The sequence below is a fragment of the Anser anser genome (genome assembly GCF_964211835.1).
Source record: "Anser anser genome assembly, chromosome: 3".
Taxonomy (NCBI): Eukaryota; Metazoa; Chordata; class Aves; order Anseriformes; family Anatidae; genus Anser; species Anser anser.
In genome coordinates this window covers 79,455,758-79,475,011 of record NC_139722.1, presented here as the reverse complement: position 1 = coordinate 79,475,011, position 19,254 = coordinate 79,455,758, and the positions used below count along the sequence as shown (strand labels likewise).

At 37.3% G+C, this 19,254-nt stretch overlaps 1 protein-coding gene across 1 annotated transcript in view; it reads right to left on the bottom strand.

The window, feature by feature from the left end:
* Window positions 1-19,254, bottom strand: part of LOC310897445 (disrupted in schizophrenia 1 protein-like) — a 228,033-nt gene that overhangs the window by 94,472 nt on the left and 114,307 nt on the right. Inside the window, 1 exon segment of the mRNA XM_083831104.1 lies at window positions 11,560-11,748. Coding sequence (XP_083687230.1) covers window positions 11,560-11,748 — 189 coding nt within the window.

Genomic DNA, 19,254 nt, shown 5'->3' with positions numbered 1-19,254 from the left:
AAAGGTGAAGGATTCATTTTTAAATTGCTGGCCATCAGAAGTGATCACTTTTGTCTACCACCATCAAAATCTCCCCACTATCAAGTTTTGGTCTCTGAGTAGGCAGTTCCCGACTGCCATCAAATGATCTCAGCCTTCTGTTTGCTAAACTGAGCAGACACATTGTGTACCTTGAGCTTACCCTAACTAGGCTTATCTCCCTAACCTTTAATCTCCCATGACTCCTCTACAAATTCTACTCAATTTTTGAAGCTACTGACTTCATTCCATTACAGAGAGCCATCTGTGACATTCAGAAAGATATGAAACAGGCAAAAAATTTTTTAAATCGCTAGTTCTATCTTTTGTCAACATTAGGGAAACAGCTACTCACAGTGCAGATTTATTTTCTTTAACAAAAGTGAAAAAGACTACTGCAAATGACAATCTCAGATGTTCGTAATCATTTCCAACTGCTGTCCAAACTAATTCAGTGGTCACTGCAAACACACAGTTCATTCAAATAAGGCCTACTCAAGTCAACAGAGAATGCTTTTCACTATCTGAACACTAATAATGTTCATTAATAATACATTAATTCATTAATAATACAGTCTCAGGCTACCTGAGATGGGAAAGTAAAGGCATCTCATACTTGAAACTGGTGTTAACCAGCTTCATTGGCAAAAACTATTTAGATACCTAGACTTGACTGCAACCCATATTCCATATAGGTTGTAAACAAAAGCTTTTCAGCTGCTCGCCAATATGAACAGGAAGAATCTTCAGGCTGTGACGCTGACATACAATTCACGTGGTTTGGGGTTGGTAAAAGACTTTGGGCTTGGTGTAAGCCAAGTCCTTAAAGCTTATTTTCAGGTTTTCCCAAGATTGTCATTACGTAGAATGTAAACAGAAAACACATGGCAAAAGTAGAGCTAAGGTATCAAATATTTTCACCTACACCATTATAATTCCATCCAAAGTGATAAAATTTGGATTTCGGTCAACATTGATGACTTTAAATTTAAAGGGTTCCTATCAAATAGCGCAGCTGATCACATCCTGACCTAATGAATGATGGTACTTACACAGCTTTTTTCACAGGTACTGAACAGAAAGAACCAACTTCATACCAGGGGTTTAACGTTTTTCTGCTGAAAACAGGCACATTTTTATTTTGATCGCTAGTTGAAAATTAACGAGAACATCTATATAACCACAAGGTTACAGGAAACATGAAAACGAGAGCAATACATTTCATTCAGGTCATTCCTCTACTGCAAAACCAAGAATAATGCTACAGGTGATTTTGTTTGGAAATGCCACATTCTGAATGCTCTGACTTGAAAAGAAAATGATTTCTTCCTAACTAAAGAGAAACAATGTCCTAATTGAATAACTCATTGCAGGAAGCAAAGGGCTGTAAGTTCACTGAACTAAAATTGAGTAACTAGCTTTTAGCTTAAAAACTACAAAATAAAATCTGTTTCTTCTTTAACAGGAAAGGCCTTCCAACTGACTTTATTTCTGATCAAGTTCTCCTCTTTTTTATGTGGACAGCACCTCCAGCAAAGCAACAGAACCTGCATCCAAGCAGCTCTCATCACAGATACTGTAGTTCAATACAGCAGAACACCAGAGGTGAAACCCTCAGCTCTGGTGAAACTGCAGGCAAACCTCTTACTGATATCAATGCATCAGAATTTCTGCCACTGTGTATTTTTGAAATTCTCTTTCAAATCATTCTTTCAGCATCAAGAATACAAGAGATCTGCAATTCCTGCTGTTTTCTACAGGACTTAACATTTTTCAAAGGTTCTTAACGTCAAGTCCACAAGAGAAATGGCTGTTGCTTATTTGCTTTTTTTCTGGCATGGAACACAGATAACCTTTTCCCATACAATGTTTTAAAATACAGCAACTGGGGAAAAAAATAGCAGAGAAAATGTGACTAGTACTTCCATTCTAGATATAGGGTTATCTGCACAAAATACACATAGTTTCAGTCTGTCATTTCCAGCTCTCGTTAATTATATTTCAATGCACCTCACTAGATAAGAGGTATAATCCAGCCAAAAGTGTATAAAGGTTGTAGTCCAAATTATACAATGTGTCTTCCAGCTGATAATTCCAACAGGTAATGAACTGTTTAATCTTATGCATCCTGGCAAACACTGTCTGTTTATCTTTACCCAAGCCTTCAACATGCACATCAAACCAAATATACCTTCTGCAAATATGATGACTGCATCGTCTTTTCAGTTAGAATATAATTAAAACTTTAAATGAAGCTATCTACTACAATATTTTTGTATAAAAAAATTAGCAGGGTTTGAACACAACAGAAAAAAAAAAGAGAGTAAACTCTTGAAATTCCAGTTAGATGCGTTTCTTACCTGAAGAATTAACTGGTTTCTGTGTTTTTTGTCATTTCTGTCATTTGAAATCTGGGAGGTAATCAGAAATAATACTAAGCACTCCAGCACTTGCTGCACATGAACCACAGGTTCTGTGCAATTATAGGTGGCAAAACCCCTGGTCTTATACTACTAACAGTCTGCTACTACAGCCTCCTTTGCTTAAGCTTTGAGCCCGTGGATCAGAGACTTAACAACATAATTAATTGTAAAAGCAGCAGCCACCACCTCCACTCCATATACATGGAAACCATGGCAGAAACCAACTGAAACAGGAGCAAAGCCTCTATTCCTGCACCAGTGAGAACAGAAATCAAATTGATGGATGCAGAGTTCCATCTCCTGGCCCCAGGCATTAGCAGCTCCTTGTTTTTCTGCCTTCTACTCCAGCTTATATGTCCAAGGAAAGAGGGAGGAAGGAAATTCTTGGATGAAAATTTTCAATTCCTGAACAGGAGACACAGGGCACTGAACTCTGCTTTGAGTAATAGGGTTTACATTACCTCGGAGTGATCAGTTAGGATTTAATGGAAGAACACAAGAAAAAAAAAGGCAAGAAATGTAAACACGTTTCCTCAGTGGAATAATACTGAGAAAAAAAGTCTCTCTTTTTTTTTTTCTCATTTAAAACCTCTTTATTTCCACTTTTTTATCTTGGTAAAAGGTATGAAGTGAAAGAGGTTTTCTATTGTATAGCAATCTTTAGTATAATACAGGCAACATTAAAATAATTTTGGGGACAAAACCAGCTGTTCTAGAGAGGATTACAATTTCAGTGTTTTATTCTGTTTTCACCATCAAAATCATACCTTCCTTACCTTTCAGTAAATACTTTGCATCACTTTAGATTTGGTTATATTTCTGGTACCTATGGGTGGGTCTATGGACCTTGGAAACCTGTATGATTCAATTAACGCTATACAGCAGACAGTCATCTCATTCTTTTTACGTAGGTATTAAGTGAAAAGTCAGACAAGGATTATAACATTTCAGAATATCATAATTACAGAAACTTTCATTTAGCTTTTACCTTCACTACTGTATTTGCAAACACGTCAAAGAAAACCATAAAACCACAGTAATAAGAAAGAATGAGGCAAAAAAAAATTAACTACTCTGCATGTGACAATGAGCAGGAGCAAAAAAAATGAAGAAAAAAGAGTATTTCATAAGAGTGACACCTTGAATTCCATTTAAATGGAATGACAACCCAAGTTGGCTAGAAGTTCATACTTCTAGATTCTGTATCTGAATATTGCCAGTCAATAACAAAGCGAAGACAAAATTTAACGTATAAGAAAATTATCCAACTTTCCATTTAGTCACTGACGTGAAGTTATAAATCTTTAGATTTAGGCACAAATTGCATACATTAATGCTGGCATGGAATTAGATTTGTACACTGTAACTCAAAAACACTGCCAAAACTGTATCTATAATATCTATAGAAAACAGCCAACTCAACAGAAACCACAAAACCAACCACCTGGGTGTCTCAGTTTTGTCATATGTGAGGCAGGGATAGTAATATTTACCATTATTTGAACGGTAACTCTCTCCTATCTGGTAACTGCAACTACAGATGCTGGCAGTTGTCTTGGCCCTCTTCTGGGCAAACCAACATCCTCAGGCCTGTTCCACCTTTCTGAACGCTGCTGATCAGCTCCAGACAGACTCCGAAGGTGGAATTCTCTCAACAAAGCATCTAGAAGTGGCAGCTGTATACCACAGGTTCACAATGGAATTAGACAGTGTACAGTAGTGTGCAAATACTATCAGCCCAAACTTTGGAAGAAGTAGCAAAAACCTTAAAGAGTGGGATTTGGTCATCACCAGCACTATTTTCATGCTGAAGTAGTTAGAATAGCATATGGAAACCTGTTCTATCTGTCCAACAAGTAGAAGACACTATTTTTTGTTTGTTTCTTTTTTAATCCTAGTATTCTGGCATCCTAGCACCTCATTGCTTCTGAAAAGAGCTTTAGTCGTCAAAAAAAATTGTGAAGTTTCACTATGAGCCCAATACTTCAGAAGATGCAGTTACAGAATTGGAATCTAATGAAGTGTGGTTAGTACTGGTGGCATATACTTCCAAAACGACTCCAAATTCTCTCATCTGTGTTGCTTCAAATTTATCTTGCTGCAATTCAGTCAGCTGAAGCAGAGCTGAACTAAAAAGTGGAGTAAGAAACCTAGAACAGAGATGGCAAATCAGGAATAATTTGATATAACACACACCCCAGAAGTTTAATGCAATAAGCACACAGCTGGCATCAGCTAGATAGAATGCTATCAGCACTTTCTGCTTGTTTGTGATGGGGTTGAAAGTCACTTACTGAGTTTGGATGCCTAACTCCTACTATAGCAGGAGGTGGTTCAGTAGCGCTTTTCACCATCAGATTACACTTCCATGACTCCAGCGGAGCCACTCTGTATCTCTGTGGCACTGCAACTTGGAAAACCTTGTTATCTTTACTGCTTATCCTAGTTAAACACGAGTTCATCAATGTCAATGAAGAGAGCCAGCATAAAACTTCAGACCAAATTCTGTTTCTTAAACCTGGTCCATAAATACCTCTATGACCACAGAACCAATACAAGGTTACTTCAGGAGTTTTTCTGTTGTACAATCAGGTCGTCCTGCTGTCTACAAATAGAGAGCATACCATGGGTATATAAAACTTTTCAGTAAAGTTCATACTGTCAGATCTCAGAAGAAAGAAACAGAAGAGAAGCTCAACCTTTGAGCATCAACAGAGAAAAGACCTGATCAAAAGACCTCTATAGATATCAGTGGGCTTTGAACCAAGCTACTGTGTCAGTTCAAGTTGCATGAATACACGTTTTGTATTTTCTGCAATACAGATATTTGCATTTAATTATAAAAAACAGATTAATAAAATTGAAAACCTCCACTGCACTTATAGAAACCAAACCTCTATACTGAAAATCGTATTTTACATATGTAAGTGAACACTATCAGACAAGATTAACTTTATCGTCACAATTATGAGCAACACAATTATAAGTGACTCAAGACATACGGCAAACAAATATGCTAAAAAAACAGACTAGTTTCCAATCTCCTCAATCCTGACAAAAATTCATTTCTAAAATAAAAATATTTTACATTTTGGTTATAGCAGAACTCAGGTCTTTATCTGCTACTAAATTCTACAGTTAATATTTACCAAAAATGTAGCTCCATAACACACAGAAAGAAGCCTCACCTATTTAAATACTATTTAACAGAGATGTTAGTAAAAAACAAAATCACTTATTTTATATAGATTTTGTGGAAGAATGACATGGGTGAAAACCATCAGTCTAAATTTGATCCTCAAAACCTGATAACAATTTGAAATATATCGTTACAGAATTTAAGTCCAAAGGTAGTATATGGCTATATTTAACCTGGAAGATTCCAAGTGCTTTAAAAATGACACAAGAAAACGAGAATCACACTCACAATCAATGAAATGCAGACAAGCACACAATATGCATAACAGTACAAGTCCAAGCAAATGTAGCAATACCAATTTTTCAAATGAAACAGCAAAGAGAATACCAATGAGCAGAATGCAATTACTCATGCTGTATCTGGTCAAGACAACACAAAAGGAGCTCTGGAGCAAAAGGAGTTGGGCTTCCTTTTTTTATTCCCCCCCCATTTGTGTGTGTGTGTTTTGCTGTTGTTGTCTTGGTTTTTAGATGTTTGGTGTGGGTTTTTTTTTGTTTATTTTTCCTTTTCTTAGGTGGACCTGGCCTTTATATGCTGCCTAACAGACTAACAGAAGGCTGCTGGCTACTACTCTGGAGCATCAGATGAGTGTCAGCTCAGAATAAAGGATGCTACCAGCTGCACTGCCAGTACCACTTCCTGCACCACCAAGGGTTTTATACTTTCTGTGAAAGCTAGAGTGAACGCTGGCTAAATCTGACAAGCCATTCCATTCCACCACTCACGTGAATGACAACAGACATTTCCTACAGTTACGACATGTGGAAGACAATGACCTTGCACAAATTAGAAGTGGACACACAATGAGACTCAGAACAGCTTCTTTCTCAAGGAAGCCCATCTGTTACATGCTATGCGTTTTTCCTTTAATGATTTATTTAAACAGAAGCAATCAAAAGGTTCATCTTTTCAGTTTAGAATCAGATAATCATTCAGATGGAGGATAAACTGTGGAAACAATATGGAAAGCCTATTTAGTGCAGAAAAAACTACACTGAAAGAAAAAAATTAAAAACACCACCTGAAAAATCAGTAAAGCAAAACATGGAATAATTTTTGTCATGGCATAGACATGCACAATTGATATTTTTTGAAATCATTAAAAATGGGTTTGTACCATTCTTAATGCTCTTTAGACATTTTCAAAAAGCATTAGAATAATTTAGGAAGAAAAAAAAAAGGAAGCTCTGTGTAATAATTATTAGTGAAAGCAAATATTTAACTTGGAAAAAAAAAGGTTTCCCAGTGGAAAGCACATCATCCATGCTTCTCAGACTTTTAATGCTGAATCTGTCAGAATAAAAACGTGTATTTAAAAAAGAATAAAAATACTTTGCAGTAAATAGTCATTAACAGTTTGTTAAATCACATCCCATACATTTGTATCTGAAGCACAGAACCTGCTTTTCATAAATAACTCAGGAAGCAAAGCCAATATTACTTTAAGCAACACGACTAGTGCTTTCTGCTGTCCACATGGTATTAAGTTTCAGACTAATTAACTGCACCCTGTATGATGGCCAAATATGCAGCTATTTGAATAATTGCTATAAAGTGACTAGGAGAATTTCTGTTATTCTTCAAAGTACATTCTGAATACCATATTTGATTCTTAGGTAGTAAGGACAAACATGCTTTTTTTTATTTAAAAAAAAAAAAAAAAGCATACAAAAAATGGACCTGGATGGTTTCTCTTCCATTTTAGGACAAAAAGCTAGGAGATACTCTGTGCAAGTGTTCAGAGTATGGGCACTGAGCATGAGTAAGAAAAACTGAGTGCGAAAGACAATTCCAGCTTCCTAGAAACCTTTCAACTACAGCCGATTGATTATTTAATAAGTTCATTTTCAGAAAACATCAGTCAGCCTACAAGCAGGCTGAGAAGAGCTTCAGGTCTTATACAAGAAATTTCTAAGACAACAAAACTCTCAGTGAGAGCTCAGCAGTAAAGACTGAAATATCCGCTTCTAAACAATGGGTAAAAAAAAGCGGGGGGGTGAAAAGCTATTTTGATGTGCATGATGGCCTTTATATTTCCTCTAGAAATTAATTCAGTATAGAAATTCTACTTAAGGCAACTTGGCAAGCATAACCTAGCAATTAGATCGTGAAATACATTTTTGCGCAATACATACATTATTTACCAGAAGATGCTTTCCCAAAAAGTGTAATAGTGACAGAAAATGGCTAAGTGCAGTCAGAAAAGGAATTCAGAAAATAAGGTAGGAAAACCTGCCCTTCGGTACTAGTAATGAGGAAATTGAGACAAGAGGGTAGGTTTCATTTCCAGCCCTAGGTTACAAATGCCAATCAGCACAAGCCAGGATTTTTAAGGGCAATCTAGCAGTTTGGCAGACAGGCAAGTAATTAAGTTTCACTTGTCTGGAACAGGGTTTGGGTTGTTTTGGACTGCAAAGCAATTATCTTCCTTGCCATAACAAAACCTTTTGACTTGATAAGGCAGATCTGGTCAACAACAAAACGCAAAACCTTCAGTGATTTCCCCAGCACCATTATGTCTTAAGGTACAGGAATTCCTGCAGTCTAGAAAAATGTAAGCCTCACACAAAGCATCATGTAATTTTAAACGTTTGTTTGATCTGATTAATTCAACTCACTAGAGCATCAATCGGGAAACTTGGTTTCACCACCATTTCAGGTAAAATGGCACAACCTCTGTGTCTCTGGCTTTCATATCTGTAAAATGGCAATAATAGTTGATCCCTTTTATAGAAATGTTTTAATGCCCTCAGAAGAAAGTTACTATATAAAGGACAAATCAGTACTATTCATCTTAAAATACTAATCAATATGTTACTTTTTGATACTTCTATTATCCAATGGGAAAAACATTTTTGAGCATCTCTAAAAATATGAAAGGATTTTTGTCAAATCTCCTTTATAGGGAACACTGACAGCTCTCAGCACAGTAAGCCAAGCCTGATTTTTGCACTGCATCTGCAATATCTTTTATACTTGGGCAGCTGGCACAAAGTGAGAAAATTCATTAACATGCTAATGATGTGTCCTATTTAAAATTCCAGCTCTGATTATTGTGTGATTAAGTCTCTTCCCTTGACGTCTGTTTCCTTATATCTGCAGTACTGTGAGAAATCAACAATTACTAATGAAGTAAAAAACAGGTGACCAATTTATACACAAGAGAAAGACAAACATACACACACATTTCAGCATTTCTTTTTTTGTTATTGTTCAATGTTTCCCAGACAAAGTGGTATTGTCTTCAGTAAAATAAACATCAAAAAAAAAGTTTTTAAGTTGACAGGCACAAAAGATAACAGTTCAAGTGCCAGAAAACACAGGAATAGCTATGCATTGGAATACCTGTGCAGAAGGTTTTAAGGCACTATAAAAGAAAAGAGGGAGAGATCATGATTCAGGGTACGTAGAAGATTATTGCCTGGAAACAACAAAAAAGCAAGAATGAGAGCTGACAGCAGCCCCAGTCAATTTAACTTCCGTTTCAGGAGAAAAATGAAGCATCTCCTTTCTGCATTGAAAGACATTTAAACCAATTAGCTTATTTAAATTAGCACAAGCCTTCAAATAAGAAGACAATTAAGGATATGGTCCCCAGTAACTTGGGTGCAGGTGACCCTGACTGAGCAGTGGGGTTGGACCAGCTGACCTCCAGAGTCCCTTCCAACCTCAGCCACTCTGTGATCCTGACTACCTTCCCTGCACTACTTTCAGTACCCTATGCTTAGTTTATGGACAGACAGCTATTTCATAAACAGCTGAGCTGGGTCAAAGTATAGCACAAGCCCATGCAAGGAGGGATCACAGGTACGTCCCTACTGAGCATCAGGAATGATCAGCCAGGCTAGTCCATATCATTTTTGCTGTATAAAGTTAACATGGATAATTTTGCCTCAAGGGAATTATGGAGAGAGCTCACAGGCTCCCTTAGAAACTCTGGAGAGAAAGCTATTAAAAAAAAAAAGAGGACAGTAATGTCCTCAGCTAGCACTGATGGTTAGAGAAAGGATTTCTCTGCCTGGCTCGTAGCTATAGATGGAGAAGTCAGACTAAGTAAGAACGGTCTGCACCAAGCAATGGTACCAACCACTCTTGCCAATTTTATCGACAGCATGGGCCAAACTGCTCTTCTTAGCAGCAGCGTGAGTTTTATTCATTTCATAAAAGTTGATGTCATCTTTAAGACTCAATCTGTTTACTATTTTCTAGGGTGTATCAGAATGCTGTTATTCAGTTAAATGTGGTGGTGTCAATCTCATGCTACCATTCTCAAGCCTAAAGGAGTTTCCATGCCTTAAAGGAGAAAGTGTAGATTACACAGAAGGGTGGCAGGGAAGAGAAAAAGGGAATTTATGCATTTCTGACCAGCATGTGCTTGCTAGAGTTTTTATTTTATGTAGGAATAAATTTCTGCTTATGCCTACAGAATCACAATAAATTAAAAAAAAAAAATCCAAGTAATAAACATCCAGTGTTTTGCAATTTATTTTCACAAATTGTAGGACAGTAAAGGTCAGACCGAGAAGACACCTCATTACAGCTACAGAAATGCAAAGTTAAAAACAGAGTCTCTGAACTGCTAACAATTCTGTTACTTCAGCAATAGTCTTGCACAGGTTTTGTTTGAAATACTGCTGAAGAAAAATACAAATGAGATGTGCATATGCATTATAGGAAGTTTAATTGTCCTAGAAACAAAAGAGCAACAAAATGGACAGATTGGAAGGTCAGAAGCCTCTTCAACTTAACTGCAAATCCAAGCTATGAGGAAGTATTATTGACTGATGTGGTTCTTGTGAGCTTGCATCACGTGGCTTAGGTGATTACGCGCTACTTGGAAGAATAATTTTTTTTTTAATTTTTAGCCATTTTAATTCTAACAAAGCAAGTCCTAATCTAGTTGTGTGTATGTTTATTCTTCTATGCATTTTAAAAATACTGCCTTAGACATATTCAGTTGCCTGAAAATTTTTTGCTTCTAAGATAGCTCTGCCTATCCACTTGCCTGTGAAGAGACATCACGGACTTTGAGAACAGGGGCACTGTCCACTTCTCAACCAACCTACCCATAAGATCCTGAAAAAGGAATGACATTTCAAACCCCGAGAGCTTTATAGTAGCTCTCATATTTATCCTTAGCTATTTAGACGTAACTATAATAACTGTATGTAATCAAATAAACTTTATTCAGCTTTTTCATTTAATCAAGAAGCAAGACCATTTTATCTAATTTCAGGAGAAGGTACAGAAGACAACAGGATAAATCAAGCCGAGGGCTGACTTTACTATTCTGTTAATTTGTCAGTAGCTTCCCCAGTAATTGAGAACTCCCCCAGTTCCACCGTGACAGTGCCACCCCAATGCACTGCTTATGCTTGTATGCGAGCTGCATTTGGGAAGCTGTTTAAACCCACTTCAAGCACAAATTTAAGAAGAGAACTCATGCCTTCAGAACCACGCACGCACTGTACCTCATTCATTCACAACCATCACCAAAGCTTTACTAAATAGGTTGCTATTGTCACAACCAACAGCTACTGTTGACACATAAAAGACTACATATGCTTTTTCTGTACCTTTGTACATTTCTTTTTCATGCACAGTATCATCATAGCTGTTACAATGATGGATTTAGAAAAGAAAGGTTTTGAGAACTGGGCTAAGATAGATCTCAAAAAGCAGAATATTGCTAGGATATCCCTCCTCCCCTCATCATGCACCTCCTCTCTAGTAAAAATAGCTGACAGATCATTCAGCATATTGCTTATCTAGGTCCTGGACAAGCTTCCCTCAGAAAATTGGTTATGTTTTTTGTTTGTTTTTGGTTTTGTTTTGAAATGCACAATGGTTTGTCAAAGCCAGTAGACTTCCAGATGCCTGTGACTGAGCAAAAGCAGTAACAGCCGGTGAACTACTTACCAAAGGCAGTCTCTCCTTGTTCAAGTTCTTGTTTCAGTCTGTTGTAATCGTCTTTAATTCTCTCTAATTTTCGGATGTTTCTGGCACTCAAAACCTGCAGCTCGTTTAGAAGTCCTTCCAGCCCCTCCTTCTCAGATGTTAATGATCTTATTTCTTCTGTCAGATCCTTCGCAGTACCGAAATTACTTCCTGCATGTTTTTTGGGGGCAGGGGGAATAGGGAGGAAACAGACAATGAAGGAGACACTTGCAACATCAGTAGGTTACACAGCAAACAAGGGAAATGAAGCAACTATACTTTCCAACAGCAAACAAAAACCAAATCAGGAAAGAAAGAAAAAAAAAAAAAAAGACGACTGTTTTGCAAGTATCCATTTTATTAACATGCTACAAAGAGTCATAATTGCAGCAGATTTAACCTCATGCACATAGAAATAGCTTTTTTTTTGTTTACTGATACTATTAACATTTTTGGAGAATATTTACTCCTAGGGTCTGCACTTCAGAGAGTGTCATACTGAAATTCATTGATCACTGTACTGTCACTTTTCTTACCATCTTTTGGTTTTGGAGAAGACCTCAACTCACAATACTTCTATGGTAGGTGCTATCAATCTGCTAGACACTGAAGTATTCCTCCTTGAACAACGAAGCACTATGCAGTTGTTCACAAGCACCAGAAGGTTGTTTATAAATGAACATCACATTTCTTAAACAACAAGCACCCACTGAAAAGATCATCGGAGGAAAATTCTGAGAGAACATATTTAAAAGTCACAACTCTCTGCTTCTGACTCTCCATGAAGTGTGAAATCTCAGAGACAGGCAAAAAAACCTCAAGTATTGTCAGCTCACTTTGCCCTGTAGTTTTCAAAAAGTGTCCAGGTCCTTTAGACAGGGATCCAGACCAAAGTTCAATTCCCAACCAGTTTACAGTTTAGCCTAGTAATATTTGCCACCTAACCTTTCTGAAACCTAATTTTATAAGAACCAGGAGAGGAATGTTTCCTTACTTCACAGAGAAGTTGTACTTATAAATACACTAATGACAGAAAGATGCTCTGCTATTAAACGATTTTTAAATGGCAGTAACTATTACAATGCTACATTTATACAGCCATACCTGTGTTTTTTCAATGACTCAGCAACTTGATTTAATTAAAAAAAATAAATCTCAAAAGACTACCTGAGAAAAACAATCTCCATGTAGACTTGCCTACAAGACTTAAAATCTATATAGTGCAAGAACTAAACTCCAGCATTATCCTGACTTCGGCAAAACATGGCATTATGATCTAGTAAGTAAAGGCATTTAGAATCATAAAACCACAGAATGGCTTGGGTTGGAAGGGACCTTAAAGATCATCTGGTTCCAACCCCCCTGCCATGGGCATGGATGCCACCCACTAGATTTAGCATTTATAAAATTTACTCTTGAAGCAAATACTAATGTGAAGCACAGCCAGTTACACACATTAGATGTCTCATCAGCTTCTAAACTATGTGCATGATTTTAGGCTCATGAAATTTGAAGTCATGAAGTTTGTAGCACTACCAGCATTATTCAGATATAAAAGCTTCCTTGGACTTTTCCTTTTTTCAAGAATATAATATATTATTTCTTATATACAACAATTTTTTAATTCAAGATGAATTCCAAATCAAATCCACATCATCCTTTTTGCCTATTGTCTCAAAAGCATTGGTCACAAAGTCTTAAATGGGAACAGTTGCCTTCTGGTCATGTAAAAGGAGCAAGAACAGAATGAAAGTATCTGTACTAGTCAGAAGACTGCAAATCACTCCTAGCTGCTGAGAGTGGCTCCATTCCTCCAGAGTAGAAGAAGGAATGAAAACACTTCCACCAAATAACTACAACCAAATAACTGAAACAAAGGTTTTACCAAACCTTTTTCCCTTAAAGTAGTTTTTGTTTCTTTTTAAGAGACCAAAACTTCCCTATTTCTACTTCTCAACTAAAACCATTTGCCAGTTCTATCTATCTTACAATTAATCATACAACTAAATAACTATAAATTATTTAGGTGTCTATTTACAAATAGTAGAATCTGATGTTTACCAATATATTTATGGAGAAAAAGCAGGGCAAATTTTACTATCTTAATGTCTCATGTTACCAAATGGGCAGAACAGAGCAGGAGGTAAGTATGACCACTACACAAAACTGCTGGGAAAATGGCAGATATTCAGACATTTCTAAAGCAAGAAGACCTATAATTAAACAGTGTACTTCTATTTCACCTGAACTCATCCCAAGCATCAGCACACACGAGTCTTAATAAAACATGAAGGCAAGAGATTCTTCATTAGAATCTGGTGCTTGCTCTTACGTTTCAGAAGACAGGAAGGAAAAAAAGTATGATATTATATATGAATGTTTTATACATAGCGAATGGATACAAATTCCCAGAGGGGAATTTTATATCAAAGCTAAAGCTATGAGGAAATGGCATCAGATACATGCCCAGGAGCCAAAACTGCCTGATGCAGCTTCCCTGACTGCACAAATGTCTGAAAGTCTGCAGTGAAAATTCAGAAGAGCAATATGAACTCATGCACCACAGGCGTCATCACTGAGCTTCTGACCTCAATCACAGCAACCAAAATAACTCTTTTCGAAATGCCATAAGAAGGTTGATTTAAAAATTAATATATAATCCCTAGCTGCCAGCATTAAAAAACTGTTGTTTTGTGTTTAACAAAGTCACTTTGGATGATGTAGAAACATCCTTCAGACACACGTTAAAACATTTTATTCTGCTAGTATCCGTGAAAATGGTAAAATTCCTCTTTTTGATAAAATAACTATTTTTCTTAAGCAAACACAATAACCGCTGCTTTATCAACCACTCAAAACTGCATTTTATTCAGACGTACCACTAGAAGAACTAGTTGGATGATACCAGACAAATAAAGCCAGACATAACTCTTCCCAAGAATCATGTGAAGTAAAGTTGGTATTATAATAAAATCTGTAGTCATTCACCTAAGCTCGGCCAAACTCATATTTCCGCTACTATAGCACTTCAAAGTCCTATTTTCATTTTCCAATTTGAAGTATACAGTGCTCTGAACAGGTTGAGTAACATGCTTACAGCACACTGTTATAAGAAGCTGAGTATGTATACTTCAGGTTCAAAGTTACACAAAAGTCAGCAAAACAAAAATAAAACCAAAACACTAAACAAAAACAAAAAAACTGTTTGAACTTCCTCCTTAATCTTGCCCTGTGGGGCCCCTCTCCACTAATGCACCTCCTTCATCTCCTTCTCTCCAACCAGTAACATCAGGTAAGCTCCAACAGCTTGATTTGAATGCCAAAGAAATACCAGCCAAAACAGGCAAAACAATCCATACTGGAAAAATAAATAAATAAATAAATAAATAATATATATATATATATATATTACCAGGCACAATGTAGCTGTATAATTTCATTTATTCACCATAAAAAAATGAATAGTGTATTTAGATTATTTTCCTCTCTTCCCGAAAATTGTACTAGAATGGCTACATACTGCAGCTAAATGGTACTCTGCACATCAAGTATCTGTTCTTCATACATAATTACATGCTATTTAAACTCATGTCCACAGTAACCACTCATCGTCAGAATATACTGTATAAGGCAGACTGTTGCCCACTTAGGAGCCTCAAACTAACATTACATTATTTTGATACCATTTGCCAGCAACAATTTGACTAAAAATATCACTTGAAATCTATCCCATTTTGTAAAAACCAACAAATGGGTTATTACTTAAGCTTTGTTCAATATTTCCCTTGCAAAACATAAGACAAAGTTAATGGCCCAGAGCCTTTTTACTCTAAGTTTTTATCATATTTATGCCAGAAATTACGTACACTCATAGTTTCCATTATTTATACTCAAAGCAGAGTGGTATGTCCCATCCCTACTGAAACTAAATTCATTACAGTACAAGCAAAGGAATGATTTTTGCATAACACTAAAGCATACATACTGGACATCAGCCTGAATGCAAGAAAGAACAGACTGGTCAGTATTTATCATTACCTATAAGCTTTTTCTTCATAGACTAACACTACCTTTAATAATACATAGAAGAGAAAAATTATGTTTTACCTTAGGGCATTTACCACCATGGTATTTATCAAAGGCACTGGAATTCAAGGCTGAAAATCCTCCACTCCATGATTAATGAGAATACAAACCAATTCCAACACCAGAACAGAACTTGAAGAAAATAAATATCATTCAGCTTCTCACAAAGAAAAGAGAAAAAGCTAAAAACGTGAGGGGAATAATAGATTTTGGAAGCAGTAACAGTACAGCAGTAACAGCACCTTTGAAAACACAAATAGCATATGAGGGACAGTCTATCACCCCCAAAAAGATTTTTAAAGAATTCCAAGCATCTGAATCACAATTACTGTTTTCAAGTAATAACACATGCCAACATTTCTTTTGAAGCAGCATGCAACTGAAATGATTGATATGATCCTGAAAGGTAAAATAAAATAATCTGGCTCCATTCTCCTGACCCCCCCCCCCTCCCTTCAGATATTTGTATACATTGATCAGATCCCCTCTCAGTCTTCTCTTCTCCAAGCTAACCAGGCCCAGCTCTCTCAGCCTCTCCTCGTATGAGAGATGCTCCAGTCTCCTCATTATCTTTGTAGCCCTTGCTCCAGGAGCTCCATGTCACCCTTGTACTGGGGAGCCCAGAACTGGACACAGTACTCAGTACTCAGTACTGAGGTGAGGCCTCACCAGGGGAGCGAGGATTGCCTATGAGGATGTTATGTGAGACGGTGTCAAAAGCCTGACTGAAATCAAGGTAGACAACATGCCTCTCCCCTCACCCACCCAGCTAGTCATTCCATCACAGAAGGCTATCAGGTTGGTCCCCTTGATGAGCCCATGACTACTCCTGATCACCTTCTTCTCCTCCATGTGCTTGGAAGTATGCCCAACTCAAAGTGACTCCTGAACTCAAGGACTACCCAACGGCACAGACACAAATGTGTGCACACAAGGTTCCCCACACAATTGGTTTCCCCTGCCCTTTATATCCCCCAGCCACCCTACGCCTTTCAATCTCGTGTTCTTTTACATCTCCCCTCTCTCCTACCTCTGCCTCCCCTCACTACCACTGCCAAAGGAGAAGAAATGACATGCTCAGGGTTGGGAAATGGCCCAGACCTGAGCTGCATGATTTTGAGGGCTTCATGAAATCATCCCCTTTTTACCAACCAAACCAAGAAAAGAAAAAAAAAAAAAAAAAAAAAAGAGAAGGATCATGCCACCTAGATTTAGGCACCAAAACCTCACGCACTTAAGTTCAGGGGATTGTCATCTTGGCTGCCTGGACAGTCTGTGGAAAGAGGGAAAGCACTGATGTGTCCTACAGACTGCACAGGGGTTTTCTAGCGTCCCCTCCAGACCACAGCACAGCCTTTGCAACTGTGTGAAAGCATCTTCACTTCACAGCTCTCCCCATCTAACGTTTCTCCTCTGAGCACAAATCTCCAGAAAAGGAACTGCCAGAAAGATTATTCTACCCTCTCTTCTCCTCCAGGGAGAGCAGGTTAGGTAACAGGGGAGAAACAGAGTAAGTTGCTACATGACTGACTGGCTGCTGTAACAGAAGCAATGATTTTCTGCTGTCTGGTCACATATCGTGTTAGAACTTCAGCTACAACAGATTATCTTGAAAGTTCACTGAAAGCCAGTAACAACCAGCATTCACAGTTGGAAATAAGATAAAAAGACAAATAACATAGATATCTGAGGTCTATGTGACTGTTTAGGAGTTGGTTTTAGGGGCTCACAGGCATTATTTTTTAAACGGGTTCACAGGCTTACCAAAAAGTACATCACTTGTAGCAATATACAGCAGTAAACTTCAGTTCGTGGAGCATGAAGTGATCATTGTGGGAACACATGCCAATAAACAGCATTGTATGCTGGCACAGGACATTGTGATATGGGCATGAAGAAGAATTTATCTCAACGTGCCTCTGAGCCATCAATCTAAACTGCTGCTGGAAGCGAGATGCTGAAAGTGGAGAACCAATTTTGTCATCTGACAAGACACAGATCTCTGTAAGACTCCAATTCACCAAAAAACTAAGCCTTCATGAGAAAGCATAAAGAGGCATTGGTATTCTCGCCTCGAAGAGGAGCTGGATTCCCCACCTGTTACCCAACAGTATTTCTCAAATGTTAAATATACAAACGGGAGCACCATCCCCTTCCAGTGGAAGATATTAAAAGCTGTATCTAGCATGGCAGGGGAATATATCAGCATCTTGTTGAGAACTTTATGACCATATCTAATCTGCATGAAATGACAGAAGGTAGCAAAGGAATGAAACCAAGACATCCACATTACCGAAACACACAGATGCATGGCTGAAAAGGTCCTTCAGCCTGTACTGACATCTTCCAGTCTGACTGGTCCCCTCTCTAGCATACTCATTCCCAACAGAAATGCCTAGCACCAAAGCTGGAAGGCTGGTTTCTTTTTTTTTTTTTTTCTCCTTTCTTACAATTGCTGTTTGAGTCATGCAGAACTTAAATAAGATCTGAGTAAGCAAAGAGGCAAGAGCATCAGTATTAAATTTTGTGTTTAGTATTTATGTCACGTTATTTCTAAGCTACACTTCTATGCAGGAAGAAGGGGGGGAAAAAAAACTTTTTGGTTATACTACTCGAAACCACTTTACTGGAAATCGGTATTTCCAGTCACCTCCCATTTGCAGGTATTTACTGATATTGAGATAGTGCTAATTATAGGATGATGACACAAGATCTCCTACTGGTATCGATCAGAATACATATATTTTTAAATTACTTAAAAAATCACCTCACTAACTTCTGTGTTTGGATCTAATTTGCATTTGCAAAGACATAAAGAAAATTAATGACGTGCATCCCACAGATAACTACACAATGAATTCAGTTTTTCATTCACATTTGCTTAGCTACCCACTAGCCACTCTGTGGCTATCTGGTCCTACGCTTTAGGCATTCTCAAGAGAGGAAAAAAAATCACATACAGCACATGAAGAAACTGCAATATTTATCAAACATAATGTATTCTATTCACATACAGGAATCAGACCGAATGATGACTAAAAATACATTTTAGTTTACATCCCTCCTCCTATTCCCAAATTATTTTCTCACTAAGGAAAAAAGAGAAATGTACCATTTCTCACATATGATTTTATTTCTTGCAAATCAACCTACAGAAGGAAAATAAATTTTCCTAATATTTCTACAGTTGCATTTATACTTGCCTACATACGATCCTATTTGAATTTTCTTACTGGTTTAGGTTTATTTGATCTGCAATTTATTTCCCCAGAAAATTTTGTGCTACAAACACCCACCGTGCTAACAGAAAGAACATAGTATCGTGTCCTGCCATATGCTTCCCACACCTGATGACAGAAATTTTATAAACATGTTAAGAGCTACTCTAAGAAGCAATTGTTATAATTATCACACACAGGTTTCTAAGCACTGACATCAAGCTATTTTTTTGGTTATTTTTAATTTTTAAAAAATCTATTAAATGGTAACCCAAAAGATTTCACCAATAAGTATTCACAAATATGTATGTCAACCATAAGATCTCATGCCATCAAGAGTACTTGTTAGTTATATTTAGCTAAAGCTACAGAT